The sequence below is a fragment of the Macrobrachium nipponense genome, chromosome 17, assembly GCF_015104395.2.
Source record: "Macrobrachium nipponense isolate FS-2020 chromosome 17, ASM1510439v2, whole genome shotgun sequence".
Lineage (NCBI taxonomy): Eukaryota > Metazoa > Arthropoda > Malacostraca > Decapoda > Palaemonidae > Macrobrachium > Macrobrachium nipponense.
The window spans coordinates 38521188-38541314 of NC_087210.1; the positions used below are offsets into that span (position 1 = coordinate 38521188).

At 41.2% G+C, this 20127-nt stretch overlaps 1 protein-coding gene across 1 annotated transcript in view; it reads right to left on the reverse strand.

Annotated features, from left to right (window-relative positions):
* LOC135196183 (ubiquitin carboxyl-terminal hydrolase 19-like) overlaps positions 1-20127 on the reverse strand; it is a 147743-nt gene that overhangs the window by 26161 nt on the left and 101455 nt on the right. Inside the window, exons 13-15 of the mRNA XM_064222768.1 lie at positions 17826-18183; positions 13885-13982; positions 388-512 (exon numbers count right to left, since the gene is read on the reverse strand). Of these exons, the coding sequence (XP_064078838.1) occupies positions 388-512; positions 13885-13982; positions 17826-18183 (581 nt within the window). The remainder of the gene's footprint in view (positions 1-387; positions 513-13884; positions 13983-17825; positions 18184-20127) is intronic.

Sequence of the window (20127 nt, forward strand, 5' to 3'; positions counted from 1 at the left end):
AAACTAATAGCTTTATCATTTTTTAGGGTCATAACCAAAAGGGTTAACATGTACATTCTAGTCTTTCAAACTAATGTAATCTCCCCTCACCTGATGAAACTCAATTTATTGGCCTTTCCTTGCTTATTAATGTACAGTATACAATTCAAAATCATTTCATTTATTCCATCTAGCTCCCATTACCAATTAACTTTTCATCCAAGCAACAATCTTTTATGCCCTGCAAGCAGCCCATATTTCTAGTTTATAAATTCTGACAATTTTCTGAAATTCCTTCCCATTGACAATAACAAACTGATCCTTCAAAGTTCCTTGTCCTTGTAAGATGCACCATCATACAAGGAGACTTGATTTATTTGAAGAGAAATAGAGATTACTGGTACAAACCTTGGACAACGCCAAGAATCCCCCTCAGATAAGTTTTCTGGCTGGGTGAAAAGTTCTATACAAGCCTCCAAAGTAGTCTGCTGGTTACGCTGTAACGTGCAAGATCCTTCAACCTCACAGTCAACCTGAAAAACACACTTATTACTGTAGTTACACAATATATCACACATTAATTCGGTTATCTAATGGTATACAATAAATGGGATGATAACTTGGTGCAGTTAATCCTGTTACTCAAGTGTGATCTGCCCAGCACTAAAGACAAAGAATCATAATAAAACCAAAGTTGGAAGTAAGAGAAGGTATCTTCATTTTTACCACAACACCTTAATCCTTAAGCACTGGGCTAGAAAGTCAATATGCAGTACCCTAGACCAGGCAAACTTTCAGGTGGGCCAATTAAAAACATAATATTAATGGAAAGGGGAACAAACGCAAATGCACAAAGTGTAAGAAAATAAATTCTAAAAAAATTCTCCAGAATTAATATATGAAAATATATTGATTCTGAGCTAGAACAAATTAGAAATTAAAGGATATTTGTAGCTTAATGCATTATATATATGATTTTAATCACTTTAGAATGTGATTCATTTATCACACCTATCCACACGTGAAAATGTTTAAGATTGACTTTGAAATTATTATATTAATATAATCCCACGGATTAATATGGTAATAGGATAGTAACTTGAGGTATATTTGAAGTAGGTATTATTCAACGTAGTATAATACATTTGGTATTTGAACCTTCAATTTAAGCAGTTATAAGCATTTTTAGAGGGAGTTCTAAGTATTTGGGGGTTTTAACTATGCATCCCCACAAATATGGGCAGTCCACTGTATTGATTTTGGAGAGGGTTATTTTTTATGTTACTAATCCTTCTTTCCTAAAAACATATACAAACCATAGTACTGTAGCTACCAGTCAGGCAGCATATAGGTAAAACTATTGGCTATGGTATTTCCTTCCCATCCAGAGCGTATCGAAATGACTGTACGTACTGCGATAAAGTTAAATAAGATACAAGTTAGAAGCATTTTAGTTTAGTACAGTATAAATACAGAACTGTATATAAAAAATATAAAAGAAAAGTTTATTTACCTTTGGTCAATAAAAAGGAAATCGGTGTGTGACGAGCAGAGGAACAGTAACTATCTTAAATCATGGACAGACCTAAGTATTTTAATTAAATCAACTGACCCTCTTCTGTGTCATTCTTATCTGACATCCAGATCAATGGGGTCTGCCTCAATGAGGGTTGAAAGTACAGTCATAAAAAATAAGAACTAAAACTAACAGCAATTCCTGGGTATATTAACCCTTAAACGCCGAAGCGGTATTTTAAAAATTGTCTCCCGTATGCCGGCGGCGTTCGTGAGTGAGCGCCGAAGCGGAAAATTTTTTTTTTTTTTTTTTTTTTTTTAAATCACAGCACGCTTAGTTTTCAAGATTAAGAGTTCATTTTTGGCTCCCTTTTTTATCATTGCCTGAAGTTTAATATGCAACCATCAGAAATGAAAACACATTGTAAAATGATCAAGGCAACACAGAGAAAATATTATCACAAAATGATGCATTAATTCATAACGTGCGGACGTAAAAAAAAGCATTTTCAAAAATTCACCATAAACCGAAATACAGGCAGTCCCTGGGTTACGACGGGGGTTCCGTTCTTGAGACGTGTCGTAAGCCGAAAATCGTCGTAAGCCGGAACATCGTCAAAAATCCTAAGAAAACCTTTAATGCTTTGGGTGCATTGAAAACTATGTAAACTGCATTCTTATGGCATTTTTCATCAAAATAACCTTCAAATATTGATTATTTTGCATTTTTGGTGTCATATTTCATATCTCAGATGAGCGTTGTAGGCGTCGTAACCCTGGAACATGCGTCGTAACCCTGGAAATAACGTCGATTGACAAGCGTCGTAACCTCGGAACGTCGTAAGCCGACACATCGTAACCCGGGGACTGCCGTATTGAGCTAGAGACTTCCCGTTTGTTGCAAAATGAAGGTAATTGATTGAATATTACTAGACTGTAAGTATTATAGCTTACAATTGCAGTTTTCGACCATTTCGGTCAAGTTAAAGTTGACCGAAGGACAAATTTTTTCTGTTTATCGTTTATATGAAAATTTTTCAAAACTGATAAAAGCTACAACCATAGGTTGTTTTTAGTTGTATTCTTCATGAAATTGCACACATTTTCATATATAAAACTTTATGTAATGGCTAATTTAAAATGGTGCAAACATTACGACAATCGGACGAAAAAATTTATGATTTTTTCGGAAGAGTTACCGTGCAGACGTAAGGAAAAAGTTTATTTCATAAATTCCCCATAAATAAAGATAAATGATTGAATATTACTAGAATGTAATCGTTTTAGCTTATAATTGCGTTTTTCAACCATTTCAGTAGAGTCAAATTTGACCAAAGGTTGAAATTTTGGCACTTATCATTATTTATATGAAAATATTTCAAAACTGATAAAAGCTACAACCATGAGTTGTTTTTTGTTATATTCTACATAAAATGCACACATTTTCATATATAAAACTTCATGTAACGGCTAATTTAAAATGGTGCAAACATTACGACAATCGGACGAAAAAAAGGGATTTTGACGAAGGAAAAATCTATTTCTGGGCAAGGGCCCGTGTCGTCCAGTGAAATGTCCCTTTAGCACACATTTCTAAGGTAAATATTGCTAACATACCAAAGAAAAAAGCTAATATGGAAATGCCAGAATATTCTGGCTCGCTCACCTTATTTAAAGGTGTTGGTATGGTTTCTGGGGCGAGTGAAACCACTACCAGGGGTCCTTTGCCATTTAGATTCATCCTCCTTCAAAATCCCTCTACTAGAGAGGAGCCGACCCAAGACCCACTCCCCGCTACCGTTACTGCTAGCGCCTCTGACATCATACCTGGAGTTAGCACCCAAGCTTGGCCCAAAAAAGGGGGGTACAAGAGAAGGGTGGGATTTCACTGGGCGACACGGGCTCTTGCCCAGAAATAGATTTTTCCTTCGTCAAAATACCTTTTCTGGGCTCAGCCCGTGTTGCTACGTGAAATAGTACCAGAGAAATGGCCACATAAGCTTGGAACAATGGAGTACAAAAAGAATATTGTAGGACAAATAAAAAACAATTAAGGTTAATTGGTATAATCTAAGATTAAAGTTACGAACTAGGTAACAAAGGTACTGAAAACTTAAGAGTAAATACAGTAAAATATAGTTAACCTTAAAATTAGATACAATATTAAATGAAAGTGTGATTAATCCTAAAATTAAAATAAAAGGAAATATCACAACTATGTACAACATGTGGCATCCAAGGTACGACAAAGGCTACATGGTGGCAGAGCCACGGCAAGAATGTCAGTGAGGCAGGTAGAAAGGAGAGATCTAGATTTAAACTACTTACTACTACTTAAGCAGTGTCAAGAGAAACTGTGTTTCCCGCTGCCACTGCTGGAAATTCAAGTGCTTCTAAGGACTTAAGGGGGCCGGCCGGAACCCCTTTATATGGTGGTATAGGGCGAAAAATGCAAAGTCATGAAAAAATTCATGGAGCTTCATATGGCAATTGAGAATACGTATACGAAATATTTCGTCAAAATTCCTCTTACTTTCGTAGTTACAGGGAAATTAGTTAACATAACTCAATAAGCCTAAAACACTGATCCGTACAAGAAAATGCAATATTTCTTCTATTATCGTAAATTTTTATAATTATTGTCAAAGAAATTGGGAGAAATGGCATCTGTAGACATTCCCTGAGACGAGAAGGAGACATCAGGCTCAGCTACCAAGTCCAGTCATGAATTACAGAATTAGTGCGATCACAGACATCAAGTAGTTTACACGTTCCATTTCACCTCTTGACATTCGCTTGCCTTTACGTATGTTTATGTATGTTTCGGCAAGAATTTCATCATGCCAATGAGGAAAAGACAAGGAAAACATCTCGCTAACATACAGACGAAGAAAAATCGCTCTAGTTTTATTACAGAATATCATAATATTCTCGTAGTTAGTGAAGAGAGAGGGTAGGGTTGCGTAGTAAGGGTTGCTTAGTAACGCCCCCTTCTTACCTGACAGTACACGTCACACTGTCCCCAAGGCTACGATCTTTGAGCAAAGAGATCTTCATTTATGATAAATAACAAAGTTTTGGTTTTTTAATACCCAAAATGGAATATGAAATTCATAATAATCATGATTTATTAAATTGTCTTTGTAAAAAAAGAGTACACCTTCGAGTTTCACCTCTAATATTTTCTTGCATTTAAGTTTATCTTTGTTTCGGCAAGAATTTCTGCATGCCAAAGAGGAAAATACAAGGAAAACATCTCGCTAACATACAGAAGAAGAAAATTCGCAGTAATAAGCCGTGTTAGTGAAGGGGGGAGAGAGAATTGCGTAGGAAGGAGTGCCCCATCTTGCCTCAAGCAGTGCCCCAGGCTGCGATATATGAGCAAAGGGATCATCATTTATGATTAAATTATGATAAATAAAATAGTTTTGGTTTATTAATACACAAAAAAGAAATATACATTCATAATAATCATTATTTATTAACAATGTCTTTACAGAAATACGAAGGAAAACTTTGAACGCCCGTATCTAAAAACTATACTTATTGACCTTCAAAATCTATCTTCTCACTTAGTTTTAAAGCTATAACATTGGAATTTGGTATATAACTCAGAAAGACATTATAGAACAATCAAATAGAGCCCTTTTTTCCAATTTTTGTTTCGTCTTTTTTTTTATAAATTTTTTTCTCCTGATTTATAAGGTTTATTTTTTTTACCATATTGAAAAATTCATATCTAGCAAAAAAATGACTTAGAAAAAAAAACTCTCCATTCGATTGGAGGTCTACATCAGGTCTATATATGGTAGTAATCCCAGGTCTTCATATTAAATATCAAGGGAGGAGATAGATTTTGAAAGATGGTTATTTTCGTGACAAATCGCCCTGGCGTCACAAAACCGAAGGTCAGAGGCGAAAATCATATGCGGTTTGGAGATGTCCCAAGTCACCTTATTAAGTGGTATGAATATCAAAGTCCTGTCCTTAAAAAATGGCATTAGCCAGCCGGCCCCCTTAAGATAATGGTGTTCAAATACTGTCGGAGATTTCCAGCCTGTATACTTTTTCAGATCATCAAAATTCATGTGCTGAAAGTAGTTAACAGAGGTACCCACTGCCCTAATGTCATGTACACGAGGGAAGAACTATGGGTTGGCTGTTTAATGAAATATAATATTTGTTGTCTAATTCCTTTTAAGGAAATAGTGCCACCTTTTTCCCTCATAAATAAAGGGCCTGAAGATCTTAGGGCCGTCCTATTTAGGTATGCTCTTAGGGCAGTAACTGGGCATAAGGATGGGTCCTGTGGAAGTGGGAGAATTTTCCACGGGGCCCACCTATCTAGCGGGTCCTCATTTTTAGCTAGAAATTGACGACCTGGAGAAGGTAATACTTCTCCTGAAGGGAGAAACTCTATATGACCTGAGTCTCTAGATAGAGCCGACAGTTCAGATACCCTGGCTCCTGAAGCTAGACTTAAAAAGGAATAAGGTTTTCCTCAGGAGGGGTAAAAAGTCACATGATTCATTATCAGTGTCTGAGGCCAGTTTGAGAACATCATTTAAGAACCATGACACTGACTTAGGCCTCTCTGATGGCCTGAGTCTAGCACAGGCCCTGGGGATAGATGAAAAATAAGTCTGTTAGGTCTATTTTGAAACCAAACTGGAAGATTTTCTTGAGTGCAGATCTAGTAGTAGTAATAGTACTTGCTGCTAAACCTTTTTCAAACAGTGTCCTAAAAAATGATATGGCCAGATTGGTTGTCATGGTTTGGGTTTCAGAATTCCTCAGGAAAATAGCTAGTTTTTTAACTGCTGAGTCATACTAACGTAGGGTTGATTCCCGTTTATCCGATTCTAAGAATAGGATATTTTGAGGGTCGATGTTGGCATCCCTTTTTGCCGCAAACTTCATGAAATCCATAAAGTTAGGGTTTTCTGAATCCCTGAGGAAGCGTACACAGTCTTCGTTTGTACTAGTTGTGATAGCCTGGGATTGGGAATCCGTTGAGGTCAGAGTCCCAATTCCAGTAATAGTGGGAACCAATTGCTCTTGGGCCAATTGGGGGCTATTAGAGCAATGTGTCCCTTGAACGTCCCGAGTTTGTTCAGAACCTTCAAGAGAAGATTCACTGGAGGAAAGATGTAAATCTTCCACTGATTCCAATCTATAGCCATGGCGTCCGTGGCATAAGCCAGAGAGTCCAGGTTGGGAATCACGTAACAAGGGAGTTTGTGGTTCGACTCCATGGCGAAGAGATCCACCTGAAGTCCTGGGACTTGTTGACAGACCCAGTTGAATGACTGCTTGTCCAGGGACCACTCCGACTCCAGTGGGACTGAACGAGATAGCGCATCCGCTATTACGTTCCTTACTCCCGCTAGATGGGTGGCGGACAGGTGCCATTTGTTCTTGGCTGCCAATGAAAATATGGCTATCATGACATGGTTCACATGGCTTGACTTGGAGCCTCCCCTGTTGATGCAGTGTACTACTACCACTGCACTGTCCAGCACCAGTTTGATATGAGATTTCTTGGCTGGATGAAGCTTTTTCAGGGTGAGGAACACTGCCATAGCTTCCAGTACATTGATACGAAGCTGGCGGAATGGTAGGGACCAGGTTCCTTGTACCTTCTTGTACTGAAAGTACCCTTCCCAACCGGTTAGTGGCGCATCTGTGTGGATAACTAGTGCCAGCAGAGGGAACTGAAGGGGAATTGTCTTCGATAAATTCTTGACCTCCGTCCAGGGGCGGAGGCGTTTGCGTAAGATCGCCGGGACAGTGGCTAGTTTGTCTCGGGATCTGTTGTTTGCTCTTGAGCGCCAGAAGTGGTTTATATCTTTCAGTTTTGCTTTTAACAGAACGTCTGTTATCGAAGCAAATTGGAGAGAGAGCCTAGGATCCTTTCCTGGTTCCTCCAGGACTACTGTTTGCACTTGAGAAATTGTCTGGTTGCCTTGGCTATTTCTTTCTTCTTCAAAGACAGAATTGATAGTGTGTGGGAGTTCAAGTCCCATTGAATGCCTAACCACTGAAAGCGAGACTCCAGTGTTAGCCGGGACTTGGTCTTGTTTATCTGGAACCCTAGGTGTTCCAGAAACTGGATTACTTTGACCGTTGCTTTGTGGCATTCCTCGATGCTTGTGGCCCAAACGAGCCAATCGTCCAGATAAGCTACTAGCATTATTCCTTGAGACCTGAGTTCTTGAACAACTGTCTCAGCCAGTTTTGTAAATATTCTGGGGGCTAAATTGAAGGAGAATGCCTGGTTCCCTAGTCTGAAGCCTAGGAACGGGCAGAAGTGTCTTGCTACTGGAACATGATAGTATGAGTGTGTAAGATCTATAGAGGTGGTGACGGCCCCATGGGGTAGTAAGGTCCGCACCTGCGAGATGGTCAGCATTCTGAACTTGTCGCAACAAATGAATAAGTTTAGACGGGACAAGTCTAGAATTATTCTTCGTTTGTTTGAGTCTTTCTTCGGCATGCTGAACAAGCGACCTTGAAACTTTAAATGCTTGACTCTTGACACTACTCCTTTCTGAAGGAGTTCTTGAGCATACTCTATCAATTCCGCTGTTGGTGGTTGATGGAAAGTTTTGGATGGAGGAGGACCTTTGATCCAGCTCCAGCCTAGACCTTTGGACACAATACTTTGGGCCCATTTGCTGAACCTCCATCTGTGGTGAAAGAGGAACAGTCTCCCTCCTACCTGAGGATTCTCACTGGCTCTGGGAAGGGCGTGTCCCGTGCCCTCCTCATAAGTTCTTACCTCGGCTAGATGCTCTTCCGCCGCCTCTTTGGCGGAAGGCACCTCTAGCTCTGCTATCCCTGCCAAACCTGTTGAATGGCTAAAAGAACTGGCTTTCAAACACTGGGTTGAAAGCCGGGGAGACAGCGTAGGAGGTCGAAGCCTGCGCGTGCTGAGGTTGCACCACCAGCACAAACTACTGTTGTGGCTGTGCCTTGGAGGTGAACGGTTGCGGTACTTGTGATACCGGAACCGCCTGCATCACTGCCTGTTGCTGAGGAGCCTGGAAAGGCTGGAATTTCCTAGGCTTCTTGGATTTCTTATTTGATGCGGCCGATTCCGACTTCCTCTTGCTGGTCAATCCCCAGCGAATCTTCAGACTCTGAGTCTGGTTTGCCTCGCAGTGAACTGAGTTCACTACCGACTCTGGGAAGAGATCAGCACCCCAGATGGAAGCAGCTAAGAGCTTATTGGGCTCATGTCGGATGGTGGCCTCCGCCAGGACATGTTTCCGACAATTCCGTCTAGCTATGATGAAATCATATCAGTCACATTGCATTGTATACAATTGTGACTTTGCTATGATTTTGAATAGCGGCTCTTCTCCGTAGATCAGAGCCGATACCTCAGTCATAACTAAAGTATTGAGGGAACTGGACAATCTCATTCTGGCGTCGAATTCAGCTTGGATGAGGATGTCCGGAAGCCTGGGTAGTCTCTCGCTAAACTGAGAGATGGCACAGTCCGGTTTAAGTTTCCCGACAGAAAAGGTGGCCGGGAGATCTAACCATAAATCGTCTGTTCCGGGGAGTAGGAGGGATGTAGGTTCCGTCTCCCGGAGCTGCGGCATTGGCTCATCTTTCATCGCGGCCTGTAAAGTGAGCTCCGCTACCTTCGAAGTGAACGGGATGGGCGTTTCCGCGTCCAAGGTGAAAATTGTGAAGGCGCTTAAAGGCTTGGACCCTGGTGTTGTTGCACTGCTACTCCTCCAGGCTCCTAAGCCATTCACGTTGAGCTTGATCCCGGGAGAGGATGACCGTCTCCTTTGGGATCTTGTCTTCTCTACTCATCGCCGCTTCCATAAGACGGGCATAGCCGATGAAGGGGGGTTGCAGATCTGCCGGATGGAACTCTAAGTCCTCATGCCTTCGAGTTCCACAGCCCTCCAACGTCAGCATCCCGTCTACGAAGGGAGCGTGGGAAGAAATCCTCCAGGGATTGCTTGCCGTGAAGGTAGGGAGAGTACATGAGTCCGGCATGGTTTGGGCTACCATGCCGGGCTGTCCAAGAACTGTCGCAGGATTTTCTCGGAGACCTGCAATGAGGTTCTCCTGAGTGACTAGTCTCTCCAAAATGGCTCGGATTGACTGGCCTGACTCCTCCAAAGAAGACGAGATCTGGATGAACATCTCTTGGAACTTATTTTGGACTAAGTTCCCGGCCAGACTAACCATCTGCTGCATAATATTGGCCGAAATATTTGCAGTGAAGGTGTCCGGGTCAAAAAGTGAAGGGTCCACCTTTTCTTTGGGAGTCCTAGGACGGGTTCCTGTAGAGGTTGAAGGCTCAGGGTCGGAGAAGAGCCGAGCCTTGTCCCTAGAAGACTTGGACTTGGAACCCTTCGAGTACGAAGTCATTCTAGTCTTGTCCACTCCGGGATGGTGAGCCGAAGATTTCTGGGCACTGCTAGAACCTGACTTCTTGGACAGTGTCTTTTGAAGCGATTTAAAGTCACGCTTACCTTTGACTTTAGGGATCACCTGGGCGGACTTCGGTCTGACTGACTGCCCATCCCCAGTGAATCCCTGAAAAGAAGTAGAAGTAGTAGGGGAAGAAGCTCTAGATGGGCTCAAGAGAAGACCTTGAGGCCCTACTAAACCTGCCTCACTTACATCCCTACCTGTGGCATCTACCATCATGGGCTCGAGGTTGAGGTCAAGTGCTGCTACTTCTTGCAGGACCTCCTGATTAGCTGGTTCCTCCGAAACTAGTGCGACCTGCTCTTGGATGGTGGCGATCAGATGAGCTGCCACCTCCGGGTCCACATAGGAGGCGGTCTTTTTGCCGGGGAAGATGAGGGTGGCCATCTCCTTGGACAGAATGTAGGGTTGGCCCTTGGTGACATTCCGTCCAAAGCCACCAACCCAGGCCTTCAAAGTGGTCAAAGCGGCATCCCTAACCGCTTGGGCACCCTGAAAGAGAGGGTTAGTATTAATACTTAAGGCTACTTAAGATTAACTTAAAATATATGCTGATTGATATATCACGAATTATATTGGTCAATGAATTAAGTATGACAAGGTTTAGCATCCGGAGGCCTACTTACCCCGGAGGAGACCTGATCCACTTACTCGTAGCAGATCGTGCAGCTCTCGTGGTGCCAAACCAATGAATCGTTGTACCGGATCGCACAGATAGTGTGGGTCCGGCAAACCTTGTGCACACAGGGGTCTTGGAGTACGGCATTGCAGCCCAACTCCATGCAGTGGGTGACCTGTAAGTGAAATGATACATGAGTATCAACACTAACATCCTGGACTAAGTCCGTGATGTGATATATCATAACAGCGGAATGCACCAGTTAATAGATAATACTAAGGATCAGTCTCTACCTGCTCTTCTGCCGTGTAACGTGGTGAGTGTCCGATAGGGTTGGTAAAACTTGAATCAGTGTGCCGGAGGACAAAAGATCACTGAGACGGGAGTAGTACCTAACCTATATGCCAGAGCGAGGAGTACTGGGACGGCGGGTGAGGAGCAGGAAGGGACCAATAATGGGTGGCGGGGTGGATAACCCCGCCGTAAAAACTTAAAATTAGAATAAGTAGGTGGTGAAACCCGGATGGGGAGCGGGGTCTCCGCCAACTTAAACTAAAATAATGGATGTTAAATAAACAAACATGCATGAGGTATTGAAATGATGCCGGAGCTAGCCCACAGTCACTGGTCCTGGGACCTGGCAATGCTGGAGCCCTGATCCGCCGAAGCGGGGGAGGGTCATGACTCGGGGAGGCAGGGGTCCCCTTGGTACTCTATGGGGAGAGCGGTGTTGAGCCGAGCCGGTGTCAAGTGTCCTCCAGCTAACTCCCGTATTCCCCGCATGGTGGGGGGAGGAAGGGAGGGAGCTCGGATCGGTTGCCAGGGATAACGTGAACGAGCGTATCTACCCCCTGGAGGGGGAAGTAAGCATGGAGGACCGACGCCGGGTGGCTCATAGCGGTCGCCTGGACCCTTCTCGGCCGTGGGATGAGCCACGCGGTGAGAAAGACCATGCGAACGAAGGTGGCCTAGGCCAGCCCGAAGAACCGTCTCGAAAAGCATGAATATCAATAACATCCTAGCAAAACACGGGGGAGAAGGCCTCCCTTAGTGACTCAAAGCAGCTGGCCTATGCTGATACGTAGAAAAGTAGGGCGGTGACCAGGGTAGCTCAGGACCAAAAAGAAAGGACCTGAGTCCTTTAGGAAGCCTATCATAGAGACCTGACAACTAAAAGAACATGCATGCTTGAACTCTGAGCTGAAGGAAGCGATGTAGGCTACGAGCTTAGAGTGAACTCTTAAACAACCCCCGTGTGAAAAATTACATAAATAATATCAATGATACATCAATAATGGTTAAACGGGCCTTGGCCGTCTTTAAATGATGTAAAACATTAATAGCAGTATACTTAACTTGGATGCAGATGAGTCTTGACGTTGCATGATGAAAGATAATAAATCCTGAGCGAGCACAACACAGAGCAAGAAAAAACGCGTGCGGTCTGGATCGTGCTAACGAAAAGGAATGACGTCAGATGCGCAAGCAGTAACGGCAGCGGGGAGTGGGCCTTAGGTCGGCTCCTCTCTAGTAGAGGGATTTTGAAGGAGGATGAATCTAAATGGCAAAGGACCCATGGTAGTGGTTTCACTCGCCCCAGAAACCATACCGACACCTTTAAATAAGGTGAGCGAGCCAGAATATTCTGGCATTTCCATATTAGCTTTTTTCTCTGGTATGTTAGCAATAATTTACCTTAGAAATGAGTGCTAAAGGGACATTTCACGTAGCGACACGGGCTGAGTCCAGAAATTTGATTTTTTTCGGAAGAGTTACCGCGCGGACGTAAGGAAAATGTTTTTTTCCCCCATAAATTCACCATAAACCGAAATATTGTGCTAGAGACTTCCAATTTGTTGCAAAATAAAGATAAATGATTGAATACTACTAGAATGTAATTGCATTTTTTTAACATTTCAGTTGAGTTCAAGTTGACCATAGGTTGATATTTTGGCACATTGTTATTTACATGAAAATATTTCAAAACTGATAAAAGCTACAACCATGGGTTGTTTTTAGTTGAATTCTACATGAAATAGCACACATTTCCACATATAAAACTTTATGTAATGGCTCATTTAAAATTGTGCAAACATTACGACAATCGGATGAAAAAATTTATGATTTTTTCGGAAGAGTTACCGCTAGGACGTAAGGAAAAAGTTTTTTTTTTTCATAAATTCACCATAAATAGAAATATTGTGCTAGAAACTTCCAATTTGTTGCAAAATTAAGGTAAATGATTGAATATTACAATTGCGTTTTTCGACCATTTCGGTATGGTCAAAGTTGACCGAAGGTTGAAATTTTGGCACTTATCGTTACTTATAAAAAAAATTTCAAAACTGATAAAAGCTACAACCATGAGTTGTTTTTTGTTATATTCAATATGAAATTGCGCACATTTTCATATACGTATAATACTCCATGTAACGGCTAATATAAAATGGTGCAAAAATTATGTCAAAGTGACGAAATAATTTCCGAGATGTGTCGCTGATACTTTTTAGTGAGAAGAAAGAAATTCGCGAATGCGCACCTGGGTAACGATTGTAAACAAAACAACACCTTGATCCGTGAGCTCCCAGCATCCCCCAAGGCGCGTGATTCAAAAGTTCTCGCCTAGTAGGCCTATAACTATTTTTCTGCGAATTTTTTAAAAAACTTTTTTATATTGATGTACCATACGTCCAATTGGCACCCAAGAGACAATTTATATCGACGTTTAATACGTCCAATCGGCGTTAAAAGGGTTAAGAGCAAATATAAAAAAAGATTTCTGTGAGGGAGATGCACTACATGCCCCTGGAAATTCAGTAGTACACTATACTGACTCATGAGACGCCTAGAATCGACAAGCTAAGCCGTCTAAACGTTGCTATTAGTAAATTTATGTGCTACTGAAGTAATGGAATCTCTTTCCCACCAGATTTCTCCAAATCCATGGCACGTAATACTCAAAATCTGTTATTGTTACTCATAAGAGGGTATTCATCCATTAAGGGTTATGGTAGCTTTGAAAGTCATGGGACAATATTTAGTTACAAAAATCTGCATTCCAAATTAAGAATGCCTTGAACAGGAAAACTGACTCATCATATGACTTCTGTGTTCCCTACAATGTCAAATAATATGTGAAGCATCTATCAGAATTTCTGATGCTGTCATCTGGACAACCCAATAATGTTTAGAATACTCTTTAACTTCCGGTTCTTAAGGAATAATTGCCAGGTGGGATTCCCATTCAGTTTGACATCTCTAAAGCCTACAAAACTTTAAATGTTTAGCCAACCGACTTATCAATTCCTTACCTCTTTATTTTGAACTAAGCAATAGCCAGGAAGTCTTTCATTGGTTCTCCAATCCATTGCAATGTAATACTTGTCACTTAAATCCAGAGGTTCTTCTCCTGAAAAATAAAAGGGACAACATCTGTTTAATGTAGATAACAAACCAGGAAAAAATGGCCTATTATTGGAAATATATTAACTTGATATTTGTATTGTGTAAGTCTATACAGGCAGTCCCCGGTTATCGGCAGACTCAGTTTATGGCGATCTGGTTTTATGGGGCTTGTCTAGCGCCATACAATCGGCTATTTATGGCACCCTAATGAGCCAAGGTTCAGTTATTGGTACCATAAGGTGCCGATAATAGAGTTATGGCGCCATAACATACATAACAGAGGTGCCATTAACTGGTTATTGGCACCATAAATTTCTGAGTTCCTGTTAATGGCGGTTTTCACTCATAAGTACCCCAACAAGAACGGAACCCCCGCCGATAACAAGGGACTGCCTGTACTCAAAAACATGGACCTGAAAAACCTGTCTAGATTAGAGTATACCTCTAATTCATAATTCTAAAGGGCTCAAATTTTTAGTTATACATAATTATCTTGGGAATAATATTTTAAATTTTTACTGAAGGCTACCAATTTTTTTTTTTAAATTAGATGTTACTAAAATCATTTTACATTAGCACATAAATGCTAAATCGAGCGTCCACTCAACTTAGTGAATAAATAAAACACTCACAACAACTAGAACTACAATTATTCTAGACATCACATAAAACCCATGAATTTCATTGTTTAACACTTCACTTTACTGGACATTAATTCATGACAATGAGTTGTCACAAGATTACATGACTGTGCAGACGGGATAAAGATTGCAAACAGCAGCCAAAACGTGCATGTGTGAAGAATACATATCACATGTGAAGGAGCACAATTACAACATAATTAAATATTCTATAAAATTCCACTGAAATGCAGACGTGACAGTTGGTACCAATGCAGTGGTCCCCCTGTATTCGCGGGGGATGCGTACCAGAACCCCCGTACATAGCTAGAACCCGCGAATAGTTGGAACCCCTATAAAAATGCTGAAAACAGCCTATTTTGTTAGTTAAAACTCAAGAAAACCCCACTAAAATTTTTATACTTGGTTTTTTTAATAGTTTTATCACAAAAAGTGCCTTTTATGATGAAATTGATAAAAAAAAAAATTTTTTTTTTGGATATTTCTCATGGAAAAATACAGCGAATATGCAAATTTTCTGCGAATAATGTGGGGAAATGTTCCTGATAGAAATCCGCGAATGTGGGAGTCCGCGAATCAGGAAAACACGAATATGGGGTCCACTGTATATGTAACTGGCCCTTAACCTTGATGTAGACTCCCTTGTGCCCAGTGTTCAAGCAAACAGTACTCTCAAGCAACCAGCACACTTTTCCTCCAACTGCGATTGAATCACAGATTACCTTGAGTAAGAACAAGAGACAAAGAGTCTAGGAAAACATTACAGTCTGGAGAACACGTTTTCCCGAGGAGGGTTACGAAACTAGTACTGTAGGCGGAACGTCTGCCGCCACCGTGACCTCGATTGGGTGGGGCTGAACGTGCACCTGACAGGAGAGAGCCAATACCGTCCTCCGACGCATCCCAGTCCTCGTCGAGGCCAAAACCTATCAAGAGAACCTTTGGGGGAGCCCACACCGGTCTCTACATGCGCGGTCCAGCGGGACAGTCACGTGAACAGCGGTGATTGTCACTCTGTGAGTCTAGGAAAGTGTCATCGTCCTCACCAGACCCCACAATCTCCTCCAACCACTTGAGTGTATGATCTGTTCAGTCCCAAGACCAAACCAGACTCGTGGCTGGACTGTAAGAAGCCCATTCATCACGGTTCCTCCCGGTGTAGCCCGAGGAGGTTGAAGGGACAGGTGAGGGAGACCTGATGCTCCTACCCTGCCTACTAGCAGAACCAGTAGGCTGCGAGGACTGCAGGCGATCACCAACCCGTGGTGGTGATCGAGCAGCAGGTCTGGACCAGCGGTCTCCTTGCGGAGAAGCGCTGGACCAAGGACGGTAGCATCGGTCTTGTGCATCAGGGGAGCTGCTACCAGTCGTGCGAGCAGTCCAGTCCCAGTGGGAGCAACAGTCGGGTGACTGGTAGTGTCCACTAACGCGGTGAGAGCGAGCACCGTCCTCTCGACGTGCCAAGGTACCTGGACCTGGTGACTGGGGGGACCTCTTTCCAGCCTCGCCACGTGAACAGTCTGGTGGGAACGTCACATCAACCCTGGGTACTGGACAATCACTGCGCGAGCGATCGCCGGTCTGGCGAGAGTCACCTGAGCGACTCTTACCATCCTTCCGCTCCGTGCCTGGGTCCTGACGGTGAGCGTACTCAGCAGTCTGGACCTTGGCTGCACGGTCACCCATAGGTGACCATACACCAACACCACACGCCCCCTCTTCTACCTTCGTCCGATAGTAAGTGAAAGGATGAAGGAGAAGAGAAATTACCATAAAAACAAAACAAGGACAAACCTCTGAAATTCCCAAGCGTAAGTGTAATTTCGGATGAATACATGTCTCGTTACAGGATCGATATCACTCACGTTAAATACATGTCTCATCCTCACGTTAAATACATATCTTGACCTCACATTAAAGGGCGAAAGAATGTAAATAATAAAGATGTTGGTATACCTTTGCCGCCGACTCTAAACACAAAGTAAAAAGGCGGCTATAAAGACTATCACAAAAAGTGGGTTTTTATATTAATTGAATTTAATATTAATATCAAACACCGCAAATACATATTTATTTAAAAAACAAAAATAAACCAGAAAGATCCCACTGGGAAAAATGATCAATGACCAGTCAACAAAAGCTCACAAACACATGTCTTCATTGGAAGACAAAGTGGAGTGTTTACATCCGGGCAGGCTAGCCTACCCGCCTGCCACACAGTAGTTACTGGCTAACCCCCTTGTTCAAGAATTTAATGACCGTAATTCCAGCTATGCCAAAAGTAATTCCTTATATAAAGGACCGAGGGTTTGTATATTGTGTAGGAACAAAGGCTTTTTTATTATGAAGATATGCCAATAATATACATATAAGGTAAAAATGATTTAACATATTACATTTATGCTTTATCACCAATCGCAAACAACATTATGATAATGTACAATAATTATCAACTGTATGGCTTGCATTGTTTGGAGAAGTTATTTACTACCAAAATGATAATGAATTTTTTATTAAAAATTAATTTATCTTAAATGTTATCACTAACATAATTACGCTATTAAAATTTCTGAAACGTTACCGAATGGTAAAGGTTGCTGTGAATGCAACTGTATAATAATGTTTACATTTTGTTGGCTGGTTACTTAAGTTAGAAGTTGATTTCACTGATATGGAATTATTCTTATAATGAACAACCTTCCCATCCCATTAGTCCTTTAAAATGAGTTCTGGACAGAGGCAGAAAGATCAATTATCATATGGCCCAGCATAGTAAACTTAGGGTATAAAAATACACAAATACAAGGATTCCACACCATACTGTTGGGGAAACTCACTTACCAAAAGTGACAAGAACACAGTGTATTGCCAAGGATTCAGTTTCGAATGATTCCATGACAGTTCTATAGAAATTGACAAGTCTTCATGGAACAACCCTGTGCATGTTTTCTTAAGAAAAAACTTCTAAATGACATACTGTGACAAAAATAAATTTATTTTCTAAACATGCAAACAGACGAAACTTTTTATAAACCTGTAAGATTCACAATGCAGTATATCACACAGATAATGCAAGCTAAACAATTCACTCTTTACGGATAACAGCAATATAAAGAAATAAGTGAAGACAACATTTTTGCCTCTATTGCTCCTAGAAGGATAGCAAGATGAGAAATGTATACAAAACTATAAGAGCATGAGCTCACCTTTGTCTTCTAAAGGTTCCCCATTTGGTGCAGGTAAGTTCTGGGCTTGTACATTCACGGGTCGCAAAACAAACAATTGAGTTGCAGAAGGTAATTGTAAACTTCCTCGGGGTGGTACTGCTCTAACATTTGGAGAACTAGAAAGCTGAGGAGGATCATCACTACCACTTCCCACGCCACCACCATCACTCCCACCACCATCACTGCTGCCTCCACCACTATCACCACCAACAGCACCTTCACAGCTGCCACCCACTGCATCATCAACCCAATGACCTTGAGAATCTGTCTGTGAACTTTCTCCAGCCATCAGAATGTCACCATTTTCCCCTCTATTAAGATTTTCTCCATCTTCTACCTGCAGCAGACAAAATAACAATAATTACAAAAGATACCAACACTCAATATTATATGTACACACAAAAATTAAGTATCAAATCAAATACCTCGTATTTTTTACAAATTTTAAAGCAACATAATAAGCACCAATGAAAATGAAAACGTATTTTGTAAAATTAATCTTTACTTCTAGATTAGTAATAGTACTAGTTTCCAAATCCAAATAAAAGTTATATGGTTTATTTTTAACAAAGCAGCAGCATAATCAAAATTATAATTATTACATAAGGATTTTTACATGGATTTCCACTTATTAAGTTAGATACTATATGACTTTCCATTAAGTTAGAGAGGTATAAAAAGAGTTCTCTCCACTCTTCTCTATCTCTGCCTGAACTCCCATCAAGTCTAGGGGAAAAATGATAAAATTAAGTTTTTTATAATTACCGAGTAATTACATTGCTCAGAGCTTCACTTTGCCAGCAGCTTAAATTTTTTGGAAAATTGTGGCAGTGCTAGTTTGTGTAGGTGATTACTAGGCCCACCCACTTCAGGGTAAAGAAAGAACAGCTCAGCTGAGAGTCGTCAATTGCTTCTGGCCCCCATTGTTCATAAGAGGGGAGGGAGGGCTCCAATTTGTAATTACTTGGCAAGTACAGTGTAGCCCCCGTATTCGCGTTCTCCAGATTCACAGACTCACACATTCGCGGATTTCTCTCTGGAACGTTTCCCTGCATTATTTGCGGAAAATTCGCCTATTCGCAGTATTTTTCTATGAGAAATAATCAATTTCACCATAAAATGCACTTTTTGCGATAACACGACTAAAAAAAACAGGTATAAAATTTTTAGTCGGGTTTTCTTGAGTTTTAACTACCAAAATATCTGCGGGTTCTAACTATTCACAGGGGGGTCTGGTACGCATCCCCGCAAATACAGGAGGACCTCTGTATAACTATAAATTAATTTTATTATAAAAATGTCATTTTTATGTCTGTAGCTTCTTACCAAGTAATCACACTGCTGAATCCCTCATTGAAATGGAGACGGGAAACAGACTTTCTATTCTCAAACATTAATGATGATAATGAGTTAGAGAATAATAAATTGCTAGCATTGATACAATGCTTGTCTTCCATACCTGATAAGAGAGCTGCTGCAGGTTGATCCTACCTTTGGTCAGCACTCATCTTAACCATTGTAGAGTGTAGTGAAATAGCCCTGATCACCTCAATGTTAGTGGGAGCTTTATAGCAGGGGATTATACTGCTGGTTACAAAGCATGAATACAGTTGCCCCTTGCCCTAGGCACAGTACCAAAAAATCAATTGACCAGACAAAAAAAAAAAAATATATATATATATATATACCTAGTGTATATATTAAATACCACACCCAATCATTAAAACTACGACTGGTACTCCAGGTACACAGTAGCCCCCAGACTTCCTTCAGACTCAACACATAAGTTCAAGGCTAAGAGGATAGGAAGGTATAAAAACTTCCTACACTTTGTCCTCTGGCACCATGCCAGGTATTGATAATGGACCCAAGGTACTGCTATTGTCATAAATCATTTCCACATTGTGAAGATAATGAGCTGCGAATATTGACTTACACCTCCAGAATGTTGCTAGTAGAATAGAGGGTCAGGATGAACCAAGTTTGAATGCAAATGAAGTTGCAATTCCTCTAACTTCATGAGCTTTGGCTCTGAAGATAGTTATGGCTTCTTCCCCTATCAAAGAGTTAGCCATGGTGATCAAATGTCTCGGAAGAAGAATTAGGTGTTATTTGACAGAGCGTGAAATGGACTTTTGACCAAGCACCAGAGGTTACTCAAGGGACCTCTAATTTTTCCTGTTCTATTGAGGTAATACCTCAAGGCTCTTACTGGGCACAGAACTCCACCTTCATCTTCCGGGTCTAGTATCTCTGATAAACTTTTAATAGTGAAAGAATG